The sequence below is a fragment of the Triticum dicoccoides genome, chromosome 4A, assembly GCF_002162155.2.
Source record: "Triticum dicoccoides isolate Atlit2015 ecotype Zavitan chromosome 4A, WEW_v2.0, whole genome shotgun sequence".
In the NCBI taxonomy this organism is placed as follows: domain Eukaryota; kingdom Viridiplantae; phylum Streptophyta; class Magnoliopsida; order Poales; family Poaceae; genus Triticum; species Triticum dicoccoides.
Genome location: NC_041386.1, coordinates 582,042,450 through 582,060,693, shown reverse-complemented (window position 1 = coordinate 582,060,693; position 18,244 = coordinate 582,042,450). Strand labels below are relative to the sequence as shown.

The 18,244-nt window shown below is 47.6% G+C and overlaps 1 protein-coding gene across 2 annotated transcripts in view; it reads left to right on the top strand.

The window, feature by feature from the left end:
• Positions 1 to 15,269: 15,269 nt before the first annotated feature.
• The window catches only part of LOC119286929 (oxysterol-binding protein-related protein 1C-like), a 10,446-nt gene continuing 7,471 nt past the window's right edge, over positions 15,270 to 18,244 (top strand). For both annotated transcript variants that reach the window (XM_037566399.1, XM_037566400.1), the window contains exons 1-3: positions 15,270 to 15,809; positions 15,903 to 16,268; positions 18,050 to 18,149. In XM_037566399.1, coding sequence (XP_037422296.1) covers positions 15,285 to 15,809; positions 15,903 to 16,268; positions 18,050 to 18,149 — 991 coding nt within the window. In that variant the 5' untranslated portion in view covers positions 15,270 to 15,284. The remainder of the gene's footprint in view (positions 15,810 to 15,902; positions 16,269 to 18,049; positions 18,150 to 18,244) is intronic.

Sequence of the window (18,244 nt, the reverse complement as noted above, 5' to 3'; positions counted from 1 at the left end):
CGTACGTGGCCGTGAACGGATTGACAACCCCTTTATCGCGTTGGTTGCGAGGTTCTTATTTGTTTGTGTAGGTACGAGGGACTTGCATGTAGTCTCCTACTGGATTGATACCTTGGTTCTCAAAAACTGAGGGAAATACTTACGCTACTTTGCTGCATCACCCTTTCCTCTTCAAGGGAAAACCAACGCAGTGCTCAAGAGGTAGCACTCGTCCACATGTCCACCTCCTCTTCCTCATCTTCACAATAAGTGTCATCATCTTCATGCCATGAGTTGCCATGGTCATCCTCATCTTCATCATGGACGGCGAATTGAGTGTCACCATAGTGGCCACAGCTGTCCTGGGTTTGGGTCGTGTCGGGATCGAAAGCTTGGACTTGGCCGTCGATGCGGAAGGCCTCACCACAGCCCTCAAAGATGACGTTCTCCATGAACGCCGTGTAGTCAGGGTCATCGACCGTCAGCGTCGGTAGTGGCATTTCTTCAAACAGCCTGCGGGCATCGGCCATGTTGGCCGAAGGGATCGACTGAGGCTACTTCCTTTGCGTCCCGTCGGATGACTGGTCAATGCCATTGTACCCCGGCGTCACGTTGAGGTCAACAACGCTCACGAGCGTGGCTGGAGCAACCACGCTGCAGTCCGACGACATGGAGAACCGTGTCTACCCATGGCCATGCAGCGGTGGTGCATTATACCCTAGTGTCTCGGGTGTGACGGAGGAGCTCGGGGACCGATGCCACGGAGGACGAACGGTCGACGAGTATGTGCTGGCCTCGGTCATGGCAGCGGCCGAGAGAATGGCCGACGAGGGTGGCACAAACCTAACATGAGGAGGGCGTGTGCCTTGGTGATAATGGACTCCTTGTCATCAACGTCGACCTGGTGCTGCTTGGCATGCAGCGCGGCCGCCTCGGTAGCTTTGTCCACCGGTTCCTTCCTCTTGGCCGATTTGACGTCGAGCTTGGAGACCTCCGCCGGCGTGAGCTCCGACCGCGTCTTCTTGGTGGTCTTCTTCTTCGCCAAGGGGCGCACGACCGCGGTCGGGATTCATCGGGCCGCCAGCCATGGTGGAGAGAGGGGAGGGGGCCCGGGAGGGTTTTGGGCGAAGTGGAGCGAAAGTGGGTGGACGGGCCATGGGAGGACAAGGGTGCGCGTTTTGCCCGTACACGCGTTGTTCGTTTCGATGCAAGCGCGGCTGATATTTGGGTGAGGAATGGATCGGATGCAGAGCAAAAACTAACATTTGATCTGTTTGCTCCCATGCATTGGGACACATGTTCTATCTGTTTACCCCCAAACGGACGTGATTGGGGTCACGCATTGGAGTTGCTCTCAGTGCATTGGCCAGCTAGCCGTGGCCCCTATCACGGTCATGGCAGCGGTAGCAGAGCCCTCGCGCCACTAGCAGCGTTGCTCAGCTCTCCCCTCGGTGTTCTTGATACGTCTCCATCGTATATATAATTTTTTATTGTTCCATGCCAATATTATACAACTTTTACATACTTTTGGCAACATTTTATATGATTTATTGAACTAACCTATTGATCCAGTGCCCAGTGCCAGTTCCTGTTTTTTGCTTCCCAGAACATCCATATCAAACGAAGTCCAAAAGCAATAAAAATTTACAGATAATTATTTTGGAATATTTATGATTTTTGGGAGCTGTAATCAACACAAACAGGGCCCACAGCCCCCAAGATACACCAGGGCGCGCGCCCAGCCCCAAGCGCGCCCAGGTGTCTTGTGCCCTCCTCGAACATCGGTTAGACCTCTACTTCGGGCGCAAGGAAGCTTATATCCAAAAAAATCGTGTTAAAATCTCAGCGCAATCTGGAAAACGTGAAACAGAAGAAAGCAGAGGGGGAGATCCAATCTCGGAGGGGCTCCCGCCCCTCCGTCTCCTTGGAGGCCATGGACCAGATGGGGAACTCTCCTCCCATCTAGGGGGGAGGCCAAGGAAGAAGATAAAGGAGGGGGGCTCTCTCCCCCTCTCTTACGGTGGCGCCGGAGTGCCACCGGGGCAAGAATCGTGACGATGATCTACATCAACAATCTTGCTACCATCAAAACCAACTTTCTCCCCCTCTATGCAGCGGTGTAACACACTTTTCCCCGTTGTAATCTCTACTTAAACATGGTGCTCAACACTATATATTATTTCCCAATGATATGTGGCTACCCTATGATGTTTGAGTAGATCCGTTTTGTCCTATGGGCTAATTGATGATCGTGGTTGGTTTGAGTGTATATTTTATTATGGTGTTGTCCTATGGTGCCTTCTGTCTCGCGTAAACATGAGGGGTCCCTATTGTAGAGTGTTGCAATACGTTCATAATTTGCTTATTGTCAGTTGTCGGAGTGACAGAAGCCTGAACACGGATAAGTGGGTTATTGCGTATTGGGAGTAAAGAGGATTTGATACTTAATGTTATAGTTGGGTTTTACCTTAATGATCTTTGGTAGTTGCGGATGCTTGCTAGAGTTCCAATCATAGTGCATATGATCCAAGTAGAGAAAGTATGTTAGCTCATGCCTCTCCCTCATATAAAATTGCAAGGATGATTACCGGTCTAATTATCGATTGCCTATGGACAAATGACTTTCTTGTTGACAAATGCTATCTACTTTTATTACCTTGCAATGTGTTCATAGTTTTATTCTCGCAAAGTATTCGTAGTTTTATTTTTGCAAAATAGTTTCATACTTATTTTAGGTAAATGTCAAGTGTGTGTAGACTTGTATCGGTGGCCGATAGAACTTGAGGGAATATCTGTTCTACCTTTAGTTCCTCATTGGTTTTGACACTCTTATTTAACGAAAAAAGCTACAAACGTTCCACTATACTTGTGGGTTATCAGTTCTCCATTACTCGCCTAGTACCACACTAGCGACGCACGCAGGAGATGATGAGAGACCCCGAGAGACGAGCCAGACACGCGTATGCCAAGTCGGGGGCCATTTTTATTTGAAACGGGGGCAAAAGCTTTGACTCATCCATTAATTAAGAGAGAATAGAGTTTGTTACAAGTCACTCAATACACGGCATGAGATCACTCTCGCAAAATAATGAACCCTAACATTTTGGCACCGGCGATGACCCAAAGGTTGGTCTCGGTCTCGATGGAGGCAAGCAATATAGTTGGAGGAGCGCTCATGTGCTTGAAGACCCTTGCGTTTCGCTCATTCCAGACAGTTCGCAAAACAAGCACGGTGAGGGACACCTTGTCTCGGCGGTTTGGCGTGGCATTGTCGCAGGTATTTGCTCACCAAGTCTCAACCGAGTCGAATAGGGGCCAACTGTTGGTGTCAAGACCGTGAATGTGGTATTTGTCAATGATCAAAGACCAAAGTCTTCATGTGTAGTGGCATTTGTAGAAGAGGCGAGGCCCACATTCATGCACTCTCATACAGAGAGGGCAGAGACCACGTTTAGGTCACCCATGTATCGTCAATCGATCTGCAGTCCAAACTCTGTCTTGTAGCGCCAACCAAGTAAAGAACTTGACTTTTGAGGGAGCCCAAGCCTTCGAAACCTTTTTGTCCAAGGGTGTATGATCCTTCCATAAGAATTGCGTCTTGCATGCAGATGCCGCCGAGTAAGTCCCACTAGCCGCGTCCATGGAGTGAAGAACTGCATGATGTGCTCTGCGGCGATGTTGGCGGGGTTTGATCTCCGTTCCTCACGATACGCGGCGCAGCCTCCGAGTGGTCCACCACACATAATCCACTCGCCGGCTGGCTGCCTGACGACCCTGCGTCCGCTGTGGCGCGCGCTGGTGCCAAAATGTGCACCTCACGCGTGCACTAGGCCACAGCTGATCTGGACGGCCTCCAGCTGACATTCAAGCGAGTCACGTCGGCCAGCCTGCCCTCGGTGGCTTTCCACTTGCACAAACTGGAGTCGGAACGCGCCGCGCCGATAGATAGATGGTAGGAGAACGTACTAGTAGCAGTACAAATCAAATGAAGCCAGTGGGCTGTGGGTGGGTACCCTACATACGTACATACTTTAGATGGTACTAGAAAAAAGGCCCGTGCTTTGCAACGGGAGAAAAGAAATCTTCTCATATCGCTAGATGAGTGCGTGGCCGGTTGGCAGGTTATGAGATCGAACTCTTTCATGGGCAATTTTATTTTTTGCCAGCTCTTTGGACCTGGGCCATAGTGCGCCGACAAGTGGCTTCCTTCGTTGGGCCAAAACCGGTGGCAACTAACTAAACAAAATAGCATATGTGAAATTAATTGAAGCGGGACCAAACAAAGCGGGACGAAACCAAGAATATCACCTTCTTTTAATAGTAGGTATAGATATAGATATAGATGTATAGTATTAGGTCGGCCGGCCAAAAGAAATACCACGTGGTGGTGGCATCCGCGCTCTGCGCCGCCACCAAGCATTTTATGGAGAACCACCACGTGCCGGCTGGCCAAAAGAAATAACTGCTTATCACGGGGATATCTCCAAACATTGCATGTACAAACAAACCTACCATGGATGGTAGTTGATGATTTTAACGAATTTTTGTACTCTCATGAAAAAGAGGGGGTGCCCCCGGCCGATGCAAATGATGCGGAAAAATTGAGATGCGCTAGTGGGCTGTGAATTGGAAGATATGGGTTGAACGGGCGAATTGTTTACGTGGCGGAGAAGAAGATTAAGGGAGCGCCTGGATCGACCTGCCTGTAATGGACAATTCCTTGGCCTATGCCCACACGTGAAGGTAACAAATGCGCTGCATACTAAATCAGATCACAGACCTATCTTCGTGGATACAGAAGGTGATGTGGCAGGTGACCAACAGCGGCAATTCTAGAAGAAGTTTAAGGTGAGATGGCTTCAAGAGGAAAACATCATGCGGCTGGTCACGAACGCATGGGAGCGAACGGACCCTCTGGCACCCATTGCGATCCGAACAACGAGCATACATGCAGATATGCATGTGTGGGATCGTGAGATCCTCAAGGCGCCGCATGGGCGCCTCAAGGAGCTCAAGGCGGAGTTGGATAGGTTGCGGTCCATTTCTCTCACTGATGAGTCAGCGGGAAGGCAACGCGTGTTACTAATTTAAATAGAAACAAACTTGGAGAAGGAGGAGATCTATTGGGTGCAACGTAGTCGGGCCAACTGGCTGAAGTTTGGCGACCGTATTACAATTTTTTTTCCAGTAATTTTGCTTCAGCTAGAAAGAGAAGGAATCATATAAGAAGGTTGCTTGGTCATGATGGCATATGGAGGGAGGACAATGAATCAATGAAGAGCCTTATTAGCGAGTATTTCCAGCATCTTTTTCTCTTCAGAAGTGAATGTATCTTCTTTGAACGTTTTGAATGAATTTAAAAAGATGTGTGACTGACTATATAAATGAATCACTACTCTTACCTTATACAGAAGAGGAGGTAAAGAAAGCCCTATTTAATATAGGTGATTTAAAGTCGCCCTGCATGCATTTTTTATAAAAAATTCTAGCCCCTCCTTGGTGATGATTTGGTGAAGGAAGTTTTGACAGCCATTAATTCAGGAGTTATTCCAGAGGGGTGGAACTCTACCACCATTGTCTTGATGCCAAAAGTGGACAATCCAGAGAAGATCACCCAATTCCGACCTATCAATTTATATAATATGGTGTACAAGATGATCTCGAAGATGTTGGCTGCCAGATTAAAGGTATTACTTCCGGATATAATCAGTGAAACTCAATGTGCTTTTGTTCCTGGACGTATCATCACTGATAATGTAATTGTGGCTTATGAATGTTTACATGCCATGAAAAAAAGGAAGAAAGGAAGATTTGGAACTTGTGCAGTGAAGTTGGACATGCACAAAGCATATGACCGTGTGGAATGGGTGCTTTTGTAGGCAATATTATCCAAGCTGGGGTTTGATGCAAGTTGGGCCCAGCTGGCCATGTCTTGTGTTACTTCCATGGAGTATAAGGTACGATTTAATTTGAACGGGGCGGTGTCGTTTACTCCGACAAGGGGACTGAGACAGGGACCCTCTATCCCCGTATATGTTTCTCTTATGTGTGGAGGGTTTATCGGCCCTAGTTAATCAAGAGGTGGAAGTTGGCAATTTGAATGGTGTCCGGGTGTGTAGAGATTCCCCAACAATTTGTCATTTATTATTTGCTGACGATTCGCTTATCTTGATGAGAGAAGATGCGAAAAATGCAAACATGTTGCATGAGATTTTGGATGAATATTGCGCAGCTTCAGGCCAACTGGTGAGTACATCAAAGTGTTCAATCTTCTTCAGCCCAAACATAAAAGTGGAGGTTAAGGCCGTAGTTTGCCAAATCCTGGACATAATGACGTAGTCTCTCTCATATAAGTATCTCGGGTTGTCGTCCATGATTGGAGTTGACCGAGTAGACTGCTTCAAACATATTACTGAGAGAATCCAAGCTATGGTGAATGGATGAAAAGAGAGAACTCTCTCCTGTGGAGGGAAGGAGGCGTTGCTGAAAGCGGTGGCCCAAGCCATCCCAGCGTATGCGGTGAGTGTGTTCAAATTCCCCCAAAAAAAGTATGCAAGGGGATCACTAATGCCATGTCGCACTATTGGTGGGGTGATGGGGAAAACCAGCGAAAGATGCATTAGTCCGCCTGGTGGAAAATGTGTGTGCCAAAAGAGAGAGGAGGAATGGGCTTCTGAGATGTCCATAGCTTCAACTTGGCAATGCTAGCAAAACAGTGTGGGGGCTTATTGAGAATTATGGATCCTTGTGTGATCGCGTCCTTACAACAAGATACTACCCTACGGGAGACATTCTCAACTGTGAACTTAAAAAAGGATCCTCTTACATATGGCCAAGTATTTGGGCGGGTGTCTAGACTTTCAGAAAGGGGTGCATCCGGAGAGTGGGAGACGGTGCAAAGATAAATATAACGGATGACTACTGGATACTGTACGATGCTTCAAGGAAAATCATCACTGTCCGGGGAAACCAAGTGCTAACCCGGGTATGTGACTTAATAGACCCAATTTCTGGAGAGTGGGATGAGCAGTTGATCCGTGGGAACTTCTACCACATTGATGCCGAGCGCATCTTGCAGATCCCTTTATTTCATGCGGAGACAGAAGATTTTGTAGCATGGCAATTAACAAAGAACGGGGTTTTATTGGTTTGGTCTGCGTATTATAAACAATGGGAGGCAACTTTTGATGAGAATGATCTGGGCCTAATACATTACTCCACAGTGCAACACCCAATTTGGCGCAAGTTATGGAGTCTAAATATGCTAGCAGAGATAAAGATTTTTCTATGACGATGCTTACACAATGCTATCCCATGCTCTAGTGTTCTCACAAATTGTCATATAGGGAGTATATTTCAATGTCCAATCTGCCAAGATGGTGCGAAGGATATATCTCATGTCCTATTCCAGTGTGCACGACCGGGGGCGTTTCGGAAGCACTCGGACTCAGCGCAAAGATTCAGTTTGCTGGTGTAACAGACTGAGCTGGCGCGACTGTTGTCGGTTTATTATTGTGTGATGAAGCTTATCAGAAGGCGTACACTGGCTAGGTTGAGCTATCGGAGATGATAACCACAACATGCTGGTACCTATGGTGGCAACGGAGAGAATTCGTAAAAAGGGAAGAGGTGCAAACGCCGGAGAGGACAACACCTGCGATCTTGGCGCTTGCCCTCAACTACGCTCGTGTTGTAGGGAAAGGTCCAACAGTTGCTAAATTAAACAAGTGGCCATCTATCTTAGGAGGGCATCTAGTTCTGAATGTGGACGCATCCTATTTTGCTGGTACAAATTTAGCTGCCTGTGGGGCAGTTATCAAGGATCATAAAGGCCATTTCATCACAGCTGGAACAACAAGACTTGAACACACCAATGATGTTGTCACGGCAGAGGCAGCGGCATTGTCTGAAGGTTTAAAATTAGCCCTAAGTGTGGGGTGCGCTAAGTTGATGGTAAAGATGGATAACAGTGCCGTGGTGGGTGCAATAAAGCTAAATGAAGGCCATTCAATGGTCGCATCGCCTGTGTTAGATGATTGTCGAAATATCTTAAGTGATTTTGGGAAGATACTATTGATCATTGCTTTAGAGAGTAAATGTAGTAGCTCACGAGCCGGCAAAGTGGGGGTGTGCAAATGATCCATGTGTTTGGGCGAATGCACCTTCTAGTTTCCTTGAAATTCCTAGCAGATGATGTAACCGTCATTTGAGTTAATAAAGTATACCTTCCCGTCAAAAAAAACTTGAGCGTAAAACGTGGCAAGTGGATGGAGTCCCCATCGTCGAGGACCGTTTGATGAAACATCATGATTCGTGCATGCACAAAAGTGATTTTCTAGGAAATCTTGTTGTACAGTAATTCGTTGGGAAAAACTATTTACAGGTCGACGTTGGTGGTGGCCCCCGACAATCTCGTGTTTCACAAGAGAGTACACTGCACCTATTGCAACCGCTCTCAGATGGAGTAGTAGTGGATCTATCAGCTCATTCACTAGTGCGGCCTACTGCTCCGATTGTGGATCTCTAGCCAGCGTTGCTGGCCTGGTCGGGAAGCTACGTGGCAGGGCAGAAACGCCAAAGTACCTCGCGTTGCTGGAAACGCCAAGCATGGCTGGCGTTGGTGCCCATGCATGAAACGCCATGGGTGTTGGCGTTGCAAGTAGCTTGCTCATTTTTCCATTTACTTATGAAATGGAGCAACGCTAGCTAGTTCGGCGTTTTTAAATAGAGAAAAAACGCCAAGGTTTGTGGCGTTACTAAAAAAGTCAGATCATAAAATAGTTTTGTGTAGAGTTTATTTTATGCGAAAGTTTTTTAAAAGGGTCAAAGTAGTGAAAAAGGCCGTTGTCGAACCGCACAGTGCAAGTACCAAACCGGGCCCTATCCTATATACGCATGCAGGGAGAACTGACACGCTCACTCACTGCATCCCTCATGCGTGCAGATGCACTACAGTACTGTAGGCGATAGAGTATATGTGCCGCACATCGCATCAGATCAGAGCGATGAGGGCAGACCCTACGCAGTACGTACGCACGACCAGCCAGCCAGCGGTCAAGCTCAAGCAATGGATAGTTTGGACGTACGTACAGTGCGCGCAATGTAGATAGATTGATAGATAGGGCGACGGGCCTACCTCTACCAGTACTTGGGGATTGTACCTACCGCCTGCCCCAGGGTCAGGGGAGATCGGCCGGCGGCAGGGACGGGCGCGCGCATGTGATTATGTGACGGGGAGCTGTCACGGGGTACAGGGGGGCCGGACATTCCCGCGCTCCCGGCTGTGGGCATGGAGCGCGACGGCAGGCCGGCCCCGGTCGCGCCAAAAGCGCGCGCCCTGCCCGCGGTGACCGCGCCCTTTTCGCTGTGCGGCCGTGCGCGGGCAACAGCACCGCCTGCGTCGCCACGCCGTGAGTGGCCCGCTCGACTCGATCGGGTGAATTTTTCAAAATTATAAAGCAAGAGAGCATCTGCCGATCTGACCGCTGGGTGCCCTGTGATCGATCGATCGATCGAGTAAACAAATGTCCGACGACGAGCGCCATCTGCTCCAGTCCGGCACATGCTTCCGGTCGCCGCTGATGATCATCGAGGGAAAGTCGACGAGCGAGGGAACCCGGTTCCATTCCAGGACGGTCAAAAATAACATCACGCGAAAGAAGGAGATGCCTTGCGGAGAGCATCTCCCCCGATCCGGCGTTCCGGGCTCCACCCGCTGCAATGTGCGTGCGTATTAGCTAGCTAGCTGGTCCAGCCATACCTAATCGATCGACTCCCCACATGTACTATACTGTGCTGCTTCCAACTTCATGGAAATTTACAGCCTGACTGCTAGGAGGGCCCCGCAGAACAGACTCTGTCTACTGTGACCAAGGCCGCTATTTTCGTCGAGTTCTGCTAGTCATTCTCCCCACAGATTTAAGATCATTCCGTTTCTTGGGCCCAATTACTACTAAATTCAAAACTGTTAGCGAACCAACCTGTGGTTGAAATGGTTAGGTGGACAGTGGTATCTCCAACCCACCAGGGTTTAAATTCTGGTGCTCGCATTATTCCTGGATTTATTTCAGGATTTTCGGCGATGCGCTTTCAGTGGGAGGAGACGTTAAATCTCAAGATGATATGCCGGCTCAGTCTCTCGAAGGTGCTCATAGAGGTAGGGTGTGCGTATGTGCATTCGTAGGGTGAGTGCATGCGCGTGTATATGAGCGTTTGTGTCTGTACTGATGCTCATAAAAATTTCGAAATTGTTAATTTGATTGAACGCGGAACGCGTTGAGAACAAATGCTGGCTAAAAGAAACCAGCATCAGTTCATTCTATTTCTATATATATGTAGATCGCGTGCTTTTCTGGTGGTTCCTTTTCCCGCCTTTCCCTTTGCTTAGCAAGGTCCAGTTCCTTCTCGCAAGCCAAAGAAGACCGACGCAGGCAACTAATCAAAGCAAGTGCTTGTCTACGCACGCGGGACCATGCGCAAATATGAATATTTCGAAACCTCACGTTTCGTCATTTTTAGTTCGGAGGAATATAAACAAGACTTGACATAAGATGCAGCTTTTGTTTGTCTGCACACCTTGTTAACCTCGTGACTTCCGCTGTAAGAATCGAATCCGGGACTTGGTTTGGGGAAATATCGCTTTGGTTTGTGATTGCACGGCCTACCTGGAGGTGCAGTCAATCAACTATAATAATAAAAAGTATGAAAAAAAAGACGCACCATGAAAAAGAACGAAGGGTAATCAGCGGCACGCGGTTAGTAATAAATACACCGAACTCGCGCAGAAGCGCTCCATCTGAAAAGTTTCTCGCGGCATCGACCTTGTTTTTTCTCTTTATGTTTTGTCAGGAAATTGCTACTGGTAAGGTCATCTTCACCGCGCGATCCCAAACGGACGTCCGGTTTGGCCGGATTTTGTATCTTTGGGGTGGCGATGGGTTCGCCCGTGTCTGGTCTTGTCCGTTGGGTCATGCGTGCGCCCACCGCGCGGCCGCATCCCAAATCACGTTCGCGTTGGACATGATTTAAAAAAAATAGGAAAACGTAAATAAAATGACTAAAAAAATTAAATAAGCGCAGTTTAATAAACATAAAACTTAGTTAGGGTCGCCACGGCCACAAAACGGCTCAGTTTCGCGTCCAACTTGACATAATTAAACATAAAAAAAACGGCCGCCGCCAGCGCGCTCTTGCCCGTGCCCGTCGATGCCGTCGCCGTCGCCGTCTTCAGTGCCCGCCGGCGTCGTCGTCGTCACTGACGAGGTCCACGTAGGCCGGCGGCGTCCAGAGGTGGGCCGGCGGCGCGTGGTAGACGGGGGCGGGCTGGACGGCAGGAGGTGCCTGCACGACCTCCTCCCGTGGCGACGCCTCCCGCTCCGGTGACCGCGACCGATCCACGGGTTCCCCATTTAAGAAGGACGACGATCTTCCACTGGGCCGATGACAGGTGGGGTCAGCCATCCGTGCGCATTGATGTTGGCGGGCGGGAGGTAGATGGCCACCCCGCCACGCGACCAGACGCGGACGAGCGACATGTCTGTTCGGTGTCCGCGACGACCCAAACCCGACGCAAAGATGCGCTTGGAATGGGTCGGTCCGGACACAAAACGGATTAGATGGGTTCGAGCCATCGCGCGCTGTGCCGCCTCGTTTGTTCGTTTTATTCTAAACGGACGGGGCCAGATAGGATGGGATGGCGCGGTGAAGTTGGCCTAACATCTGGTGACAGGGGCAGCGGTGGGTGCGGGGGGCGCCCGATTGGCAGCAGCAAAAGCGGCACGATGGTGGGGTGGGAACCTTCGCCGTCTGGCACATTCGGCTTTGGCGCGCGAGACCGACGGGTGGTCTGTGGCGGGGGACGGAGACGGCTTTGCGGCAGCACGGGGTGCACGCGCCCGCCAGGTGCGGAAGGGGATCGCGGCGCCGGCTTCGCCTTTGCCCCGCGCGCGCGTGGCTTGGGCTCGAGAGGTTCCCAGCTCGGCGGAGGAATCCATGATTATCTTCCAGTGTTGTGGGCGTTCCAACAAAGCGTCGGTCAAAGTTTGTGCGCTGCATTGCATGTAGTATCGCCGGCCCCGGCAGCCGGTGGCCAATTATTGATGCTAGTTTGGTTTGCTGCTAGTGCTATACCTCTTCGTAAGGCTGGTTGTAAATTAATGCATAGTATCATATATTAGTATCATGTTGTACTCTATTTATTGTCATGCATGACATAAAATAGTATAACATTTAATATGATACGGTATCATAATATGATACTACATCCTCTCTTTCTTCATTTAATACTATGACACCTCATCAAAATTGCCTAGTTAGCATGCATAATACTAGCTATGATACTACCATTACGACCAGCCTAAAAAAGCGGGAAGGCGAACAAAATGGCCGTGTGGAGGGGAGTTTATTGAAAAAAGGACCATTTTGTTCTGGCCATGAGTCGTTTTCACTCGTGTAGGGAGTCAAGTTAGGCGCCACGTGCTGGTCCTTTCCTACAACTAGGAGTATTTCGATCTAACCATTGCAAAATTGTGCTCATCCGATTATTATTTTTCCAATTACTTTGGTTTGTGGAAAAAAATAAGGAGGTTGAAAACTAAATGTTCATAATCAAAATGGTGACCGATTCAGTTGGTAAGAAAAATATACTACTACTACATCCCGTTTTATTGGTCCTTTTCATTTCTTGTGCTAAAACTTGACCATAGATTTAACTAACAAAATGCTAAGACTAGTCATAGTAGGGAGTAACTTAGGCCCTGTTTGATTCATAAGTTCTAGGACTTTTTTTAGTCTCAACTAAAAAGTTCCTAGTCTCTAAAAAGTCTATCTCTGTTTGTTTTCAGAGACTAAAAAATCCCTAGTCTCTTCCTAGAGGTTACTAAATGACCATGTTGCCCCTAGTATATAAAATAATAACAATTAAACAACACCATGTGGTGGCGGGCCAATGGGTGCATGGAGGGGCATGGTTGGAAAAGTCTCAAAAAAGACTCTCCTTGAGAGTCTTCTTCATTTAGTCCCAAATGACTAGTTTAGTCCCTCAAAAGTCCCTCCCGTTTGATAAAAAAGTCTCTAAGAGGGACTTTTTCTAGTCCCTACACAAAAAAGTCCCTGGAAACAAACACCCCCTTAGACTAGTGTCATATGCATGACACTATATGACACTAGTCTAAGTTACTACCTTCATAATGCAAAATAACATACTAGTACGTAGTATCATAGATGGCTTCATTTATTAACTCGTAGACTTATCTTGTCTTAGAAAGCGTTATGTTACAGTAACATATTATGTTGCCATCTCTCATTAATTGCTTGTCACATAAGCAGATTTTTTTCGAAATGCGTTATGTTACTAGCTAAGTTACTCCCACTATGACCAGCCTAATGTATATCATGAAAAAATATAGCATTGAATTCCTACTTGAACATGGTTTTCATTGATACTATTTTTTGTGACATGCATTAATATTTTTTAATTAAATCCACGGACAAAATTTGGCACAAAATACTAAGAAGACCAATAAACTAGAACGGAGGTAGTGTTCGTTTAAAATTTTGAAAAATAAAGATGGGTTTGCTAATTCTTCATCTTTGATAAAGATGTTAGGTTCGGATCGACAAAGTTCTAAAAATATTGTCGTGTGTTTGGTTATGATCCATGAACTTCAAACTAGTATCAGACATGTTTAGTTTCTCGTCCCTACAAACTTGCCTGGAGGTTGTATCCTCGTTCTCAACACACAAGGGATCAAAAGGAACTCGGACAATATTGCGAATTAAGCATAGTTTAGATGGTTAAGTTCTTGTGGTGGGACCAGTCCAATCGGGTCAAGTCTTAGGCTTGGCACGAGTGATCGCATGCTTTTTAAATTTATTTTAGGTTCTCTGATGCTATTCTTTCAGCGTTATGGCATGCCTGTCAAATACAAGACGTATGTTTGACTTAGTCAATCTAGAAAATTCTTGGAAAACATTTCTAGTGCTCTTTACAGAGGCACACCACCAAACGGTAAGATACCCCTAGAAACAACATTTTTCAACACTCTCTGTTCGAATTGACATGTTCCCAGCACTTAGGTCCGGAATATACTCCCTTCGTTTCTAAATATTTGTCTTTCTATAGATTTTAACAAGTGACTATATACGAAACAAAATGAGTGAATATACACTCTAAAATATGTCTATATACATTTGTATGTGATAGTCCATTTGAAATCTCTAAAAAGACAAATATTTAGAAACAAAGGGAGTATATACGTTTTTTGTAAGTAGTTTTTTCTCAATTATTAAAAAACAGCCAAACTTCAGCAGTACCCCAAGTGTAAAAATTCCAATGCAACAACCATTCAAAGATCAATATTTCAATGCAATAATAATTCAAATATAATCAATTCAAACGTAAAGTATACAAATGAAATAGTTAAATTTAAATTTATAATTTATTCAACCAATAGAGGTTCCACTAGATCACTCGGCGGCTGTGTATAGGATCCTCGATTGCTCAACTGCTCAAGAACAATGGCCCGTGTAACCGGTAGCGATAACGGAATTAACGCTCAGATGACACATCAGGGGCAAAACAGCTCTTGTAGAGATCAACGTGGCTCCTTCACAATCTATCGGTAGAAAATCAGGGATGAAATCAATCCACATGCATGATATGAATTCCAAAGCAGCGTTTGGAGTCTACAATTTGTCGCGGTAAAAAGCAGAAAGTTAAACCCTGCATCAGCACCTGAATAGAACCTCATTATCGTCTCACCGCTAGCCAATGGGTTGCCATCCGTCGATGTCATTCCTAACCACTGTTTCCGGACTTCTCCATCCTCTAATGAGTTGCATATAAACCAAAAAAATGAAGCAGAACACATTTGGTTTTGGATAAATCAACGGACTCATCAAAAGCCAAAAGGAAAAAAAAAACACCTGACACGTGTCACCAGTCGAGTCCTCCATGGCTCCCTCGCCCCGCCCGCCCGTCGTCCCCTTTCCCGGCGAGTCGTGACAAGCGAAAAAGGAGAAAGGAAGAAGGAAGAGAAGCGCCCAAGTACGGTACCCACCCACCCTACCCAACCGCCGAGCCAGGCGGCCAGCAGTTTATTACCCCACTCCTCCCCCTCCTCCTCCTCCGGCATTTAAACCTCTTCACCCACCTCCGCCCTCCCACCCCCAATAAACTGCGCGGCGCGGCGCAGGAATTTTATAAACCACGGGGATTAATTAAACCTAGCACGCGCCCGCCTCGGCCTCCCTCCCCGCCGGCCAGCGCGGCAGGCCGCGCCCGATCCGGCCCCGCCGCCCGCCGCATGCACCCATTCTGCTGCGTGCCCCCCGTGCCCGTCTCCCCCGCCGCGGCTGCGGCGGCGGCGTCGTCCGCGCCCCCCGCGGTGGCGGGCCTCCCTCCCGCGATGCCGCCGCCGCCGCCGCCCCCGCCCCAGCCCGCCCGCTGCTGCAGCAGCAGCAGCAGCTCGGCAGCGCGGGCGCGCGTGGCGGGCGTCGGCGTTGGGGGCGGCCCCTCCTCGCCGCCTGACGGGGTGAGGCTGAACGAGATCGTTGGCGGCGGCATCTCCGGGGTCCTCTACAAGTGGGTCAACTACGGCCGCGGGTGGCGGCCCCGCTGGTTCGCGCTCAGCGACGGCGTGCTCTCCTACTACAAGATCCACGGGCCCGACCGCATCGACCTCTCCCGCGACACCGACCGCGGCGCCAAGGTCATCGGCGAGGACTCGCTCCGCCGCCTCGCGCGCCCCTCCTCCGCCTCCGCCCCCCACTCCAACGGCCACGGCCACCACCAGACGCCCCGCAAGCCCCTCGGCGAAATCCACCTCAAGGTCAGTCGCCCGCTCGATGCTTCGATTCGCTCCTCTGATCCGCAGATCCATTTCCCTCTGTCTCTGACGCTGAAACGGGTGGTTGACGTGCAGGTGTCGACCGTCAGAGAGAGCAGATCGGACGACAGGAGGTTCTCCATCTTCTCGGGGACCAAGAGGCTGCACCTGCGGGCCGAGACGAGGGAGGACAGGGCCGCGTGGCTCGAGGCGCTGCGTGCCACCAAGGAGATGTTCCCGAGGATGTCCACCAGCGAGATGGTCGGGCCGGGGGACACTGCGGCGGCCGCGGCGGTCTCCACCGAGCGCCTGAAGAAGCGCCTGCAGCAGGAAGGGGTCAGCGATGCTGCCATTGCTGACAGCGAGAGGATCGTGCGGGAGGAGTTCGAGGCGCTGCACAAGCAGCTTGTGCTTCTCAAGCAGAAGCAGGCGCTACTCCTTGACACGCTCCGCCACCTAGAGGTATTCATATCTATCTGACCCTGCTTCGAACAGAACTTGATCGTGCATGGGAGTAGGAAATTTTGGTGTCCACTGCATGGTGTGATATTGTGCCATTCTCTACATGGTTTAATTAATGAAGAAACAAGTACAGAGCTACTGACGTACATTGACGCACGGAGGAATTTTGCCGTTCTGCGTACACGATTGACATGAGTGTACATCGAAACCGATTTTGAATACTAGCTGTCACCATGGGTCGTGCTGTACTTACATTTCTTTGAGCTTTCTGCCACTGTTGTTTTATTGAGTTAGTACTTGCATTTCTTTGAAATCTTCTGCCACTGCTGTTTTATTGAGTTTGTCAGATGCTGCAGTCTGTTTAATAGATCTGTATCAGGTGGAAACCTAAATTGAGTGTTAAGTTCATGGAAGGTGGGAACTATGTGCTGAGGTTTTGGTAAATTGTGAAGAAACCTGTAGATGCTGGTGAAGGGATATTCTGCAGACAAACCATTATTCATGCATGTTTACCCATTTTTGTGTATTTCAAATGTGTCCATCCTGAGAATTTTGAAAACTAGAACATGCTTTGGCACTTTATTTCGGTTTCCACCTTATATATTCCTTTAAGGTTATGTGGTGTTGAAGCATACACAATTACACATACCATGTGCATGCACACACGGGAGTGCCCCCTAGCTCACATGTTTTTGGAGGAATCAGTGAGAAGCAAAGGTAGATGGGAATGGAGAACAGGCGGAAATAATGCTGTAGTCAGAACAGTTTTAATAGAATTGGTGCTGCATTGGTTTAGAATTCAGTGAGTAATATTTTTTCTTTTCTGTTGGGTATTATTCTCGATTCACCTTGTCAGGTATTGGTGGGAAATATATTATAATGAATAGTAAATTGCCCTTTCTGCCACCTAATTTCAATCATAACCGTGCCAATCACCAGTGTCTAGTTTTCTTTGCACCTAACATAATGTAAATGTTGCACACCTCTTAATAGACGAAAACAGTAGGTTCTGGTCTGGTTGGGTTGAGACCTGCTGCAATGTGAAATGGTATTATGTGCAAAGATACCCAAACCTTACTGTTTTTTCCAACTTGGGTTAAATTAGGTCGAGAACATGTGCAATTTTACTCAATATTAAATGTATTAAAGTTTTCTAGATGGCTTGTTGCTGTCATTAGATGTACTCTGCTACTCATATGTGCATTTCTGCATGTATTTATTTTATTGTGATTTAGCAAGATCAACTTTCATTGTGCGACTCCCTCTGGCTCCTTCCCATGTTAGACCCCAAGTACATGTTAAAAATCATATGTCAGACAATGATGAACATGAGATACCTCTCCTACAGTGGACATGAGTAGGGAGTCAGTCAGGCTGGTTAGAAAATCAAGGACGTATGCGATAAAAACAATCCATTGTTGTTGTTGTCGCTGCAGAAAGAATGGAATATAGCTAGCTCTGATTATCTATTGTCCTCCTTTGTTTGTGTTACATGTAAAACATTTTAGCCATTTGGCAGATCAGACATTCTAAGCTTTCTTCCCCTTGACACTCTTCCAGCGCATCAATTTGTAAGATTATGTATTCTGTATTTCTGATGTTTCCCTTTGTAATTTTAGATATGTCAATGAATTTCATATTATCGATGTTCTCATCATACATTGTTCCTGATTGCAATTTTATCTATTCTGATGTTTCCTAATTAATTTTAGATCTATTCAAAATTTATAGTATCGATGTTCTCATTTGGCAATGTATTCTGTTTTGTTGCCTTTCTGTAGACAGAAAAGGTCGATTTGGAGAATACCCTCGTTGATGAGAGCCAAAGACAGTCGAAAGAGTATGGATCTGCTTCCAGACCAAGGAATGAGAAGCTTAGTGGTATGACAAATTTAGTTAGTGTAAATCTTACTGCTACACATGCTATTGATATACGTGCGTTCTGAACTATCTTCTGATAATTTGTTGGTAAAATT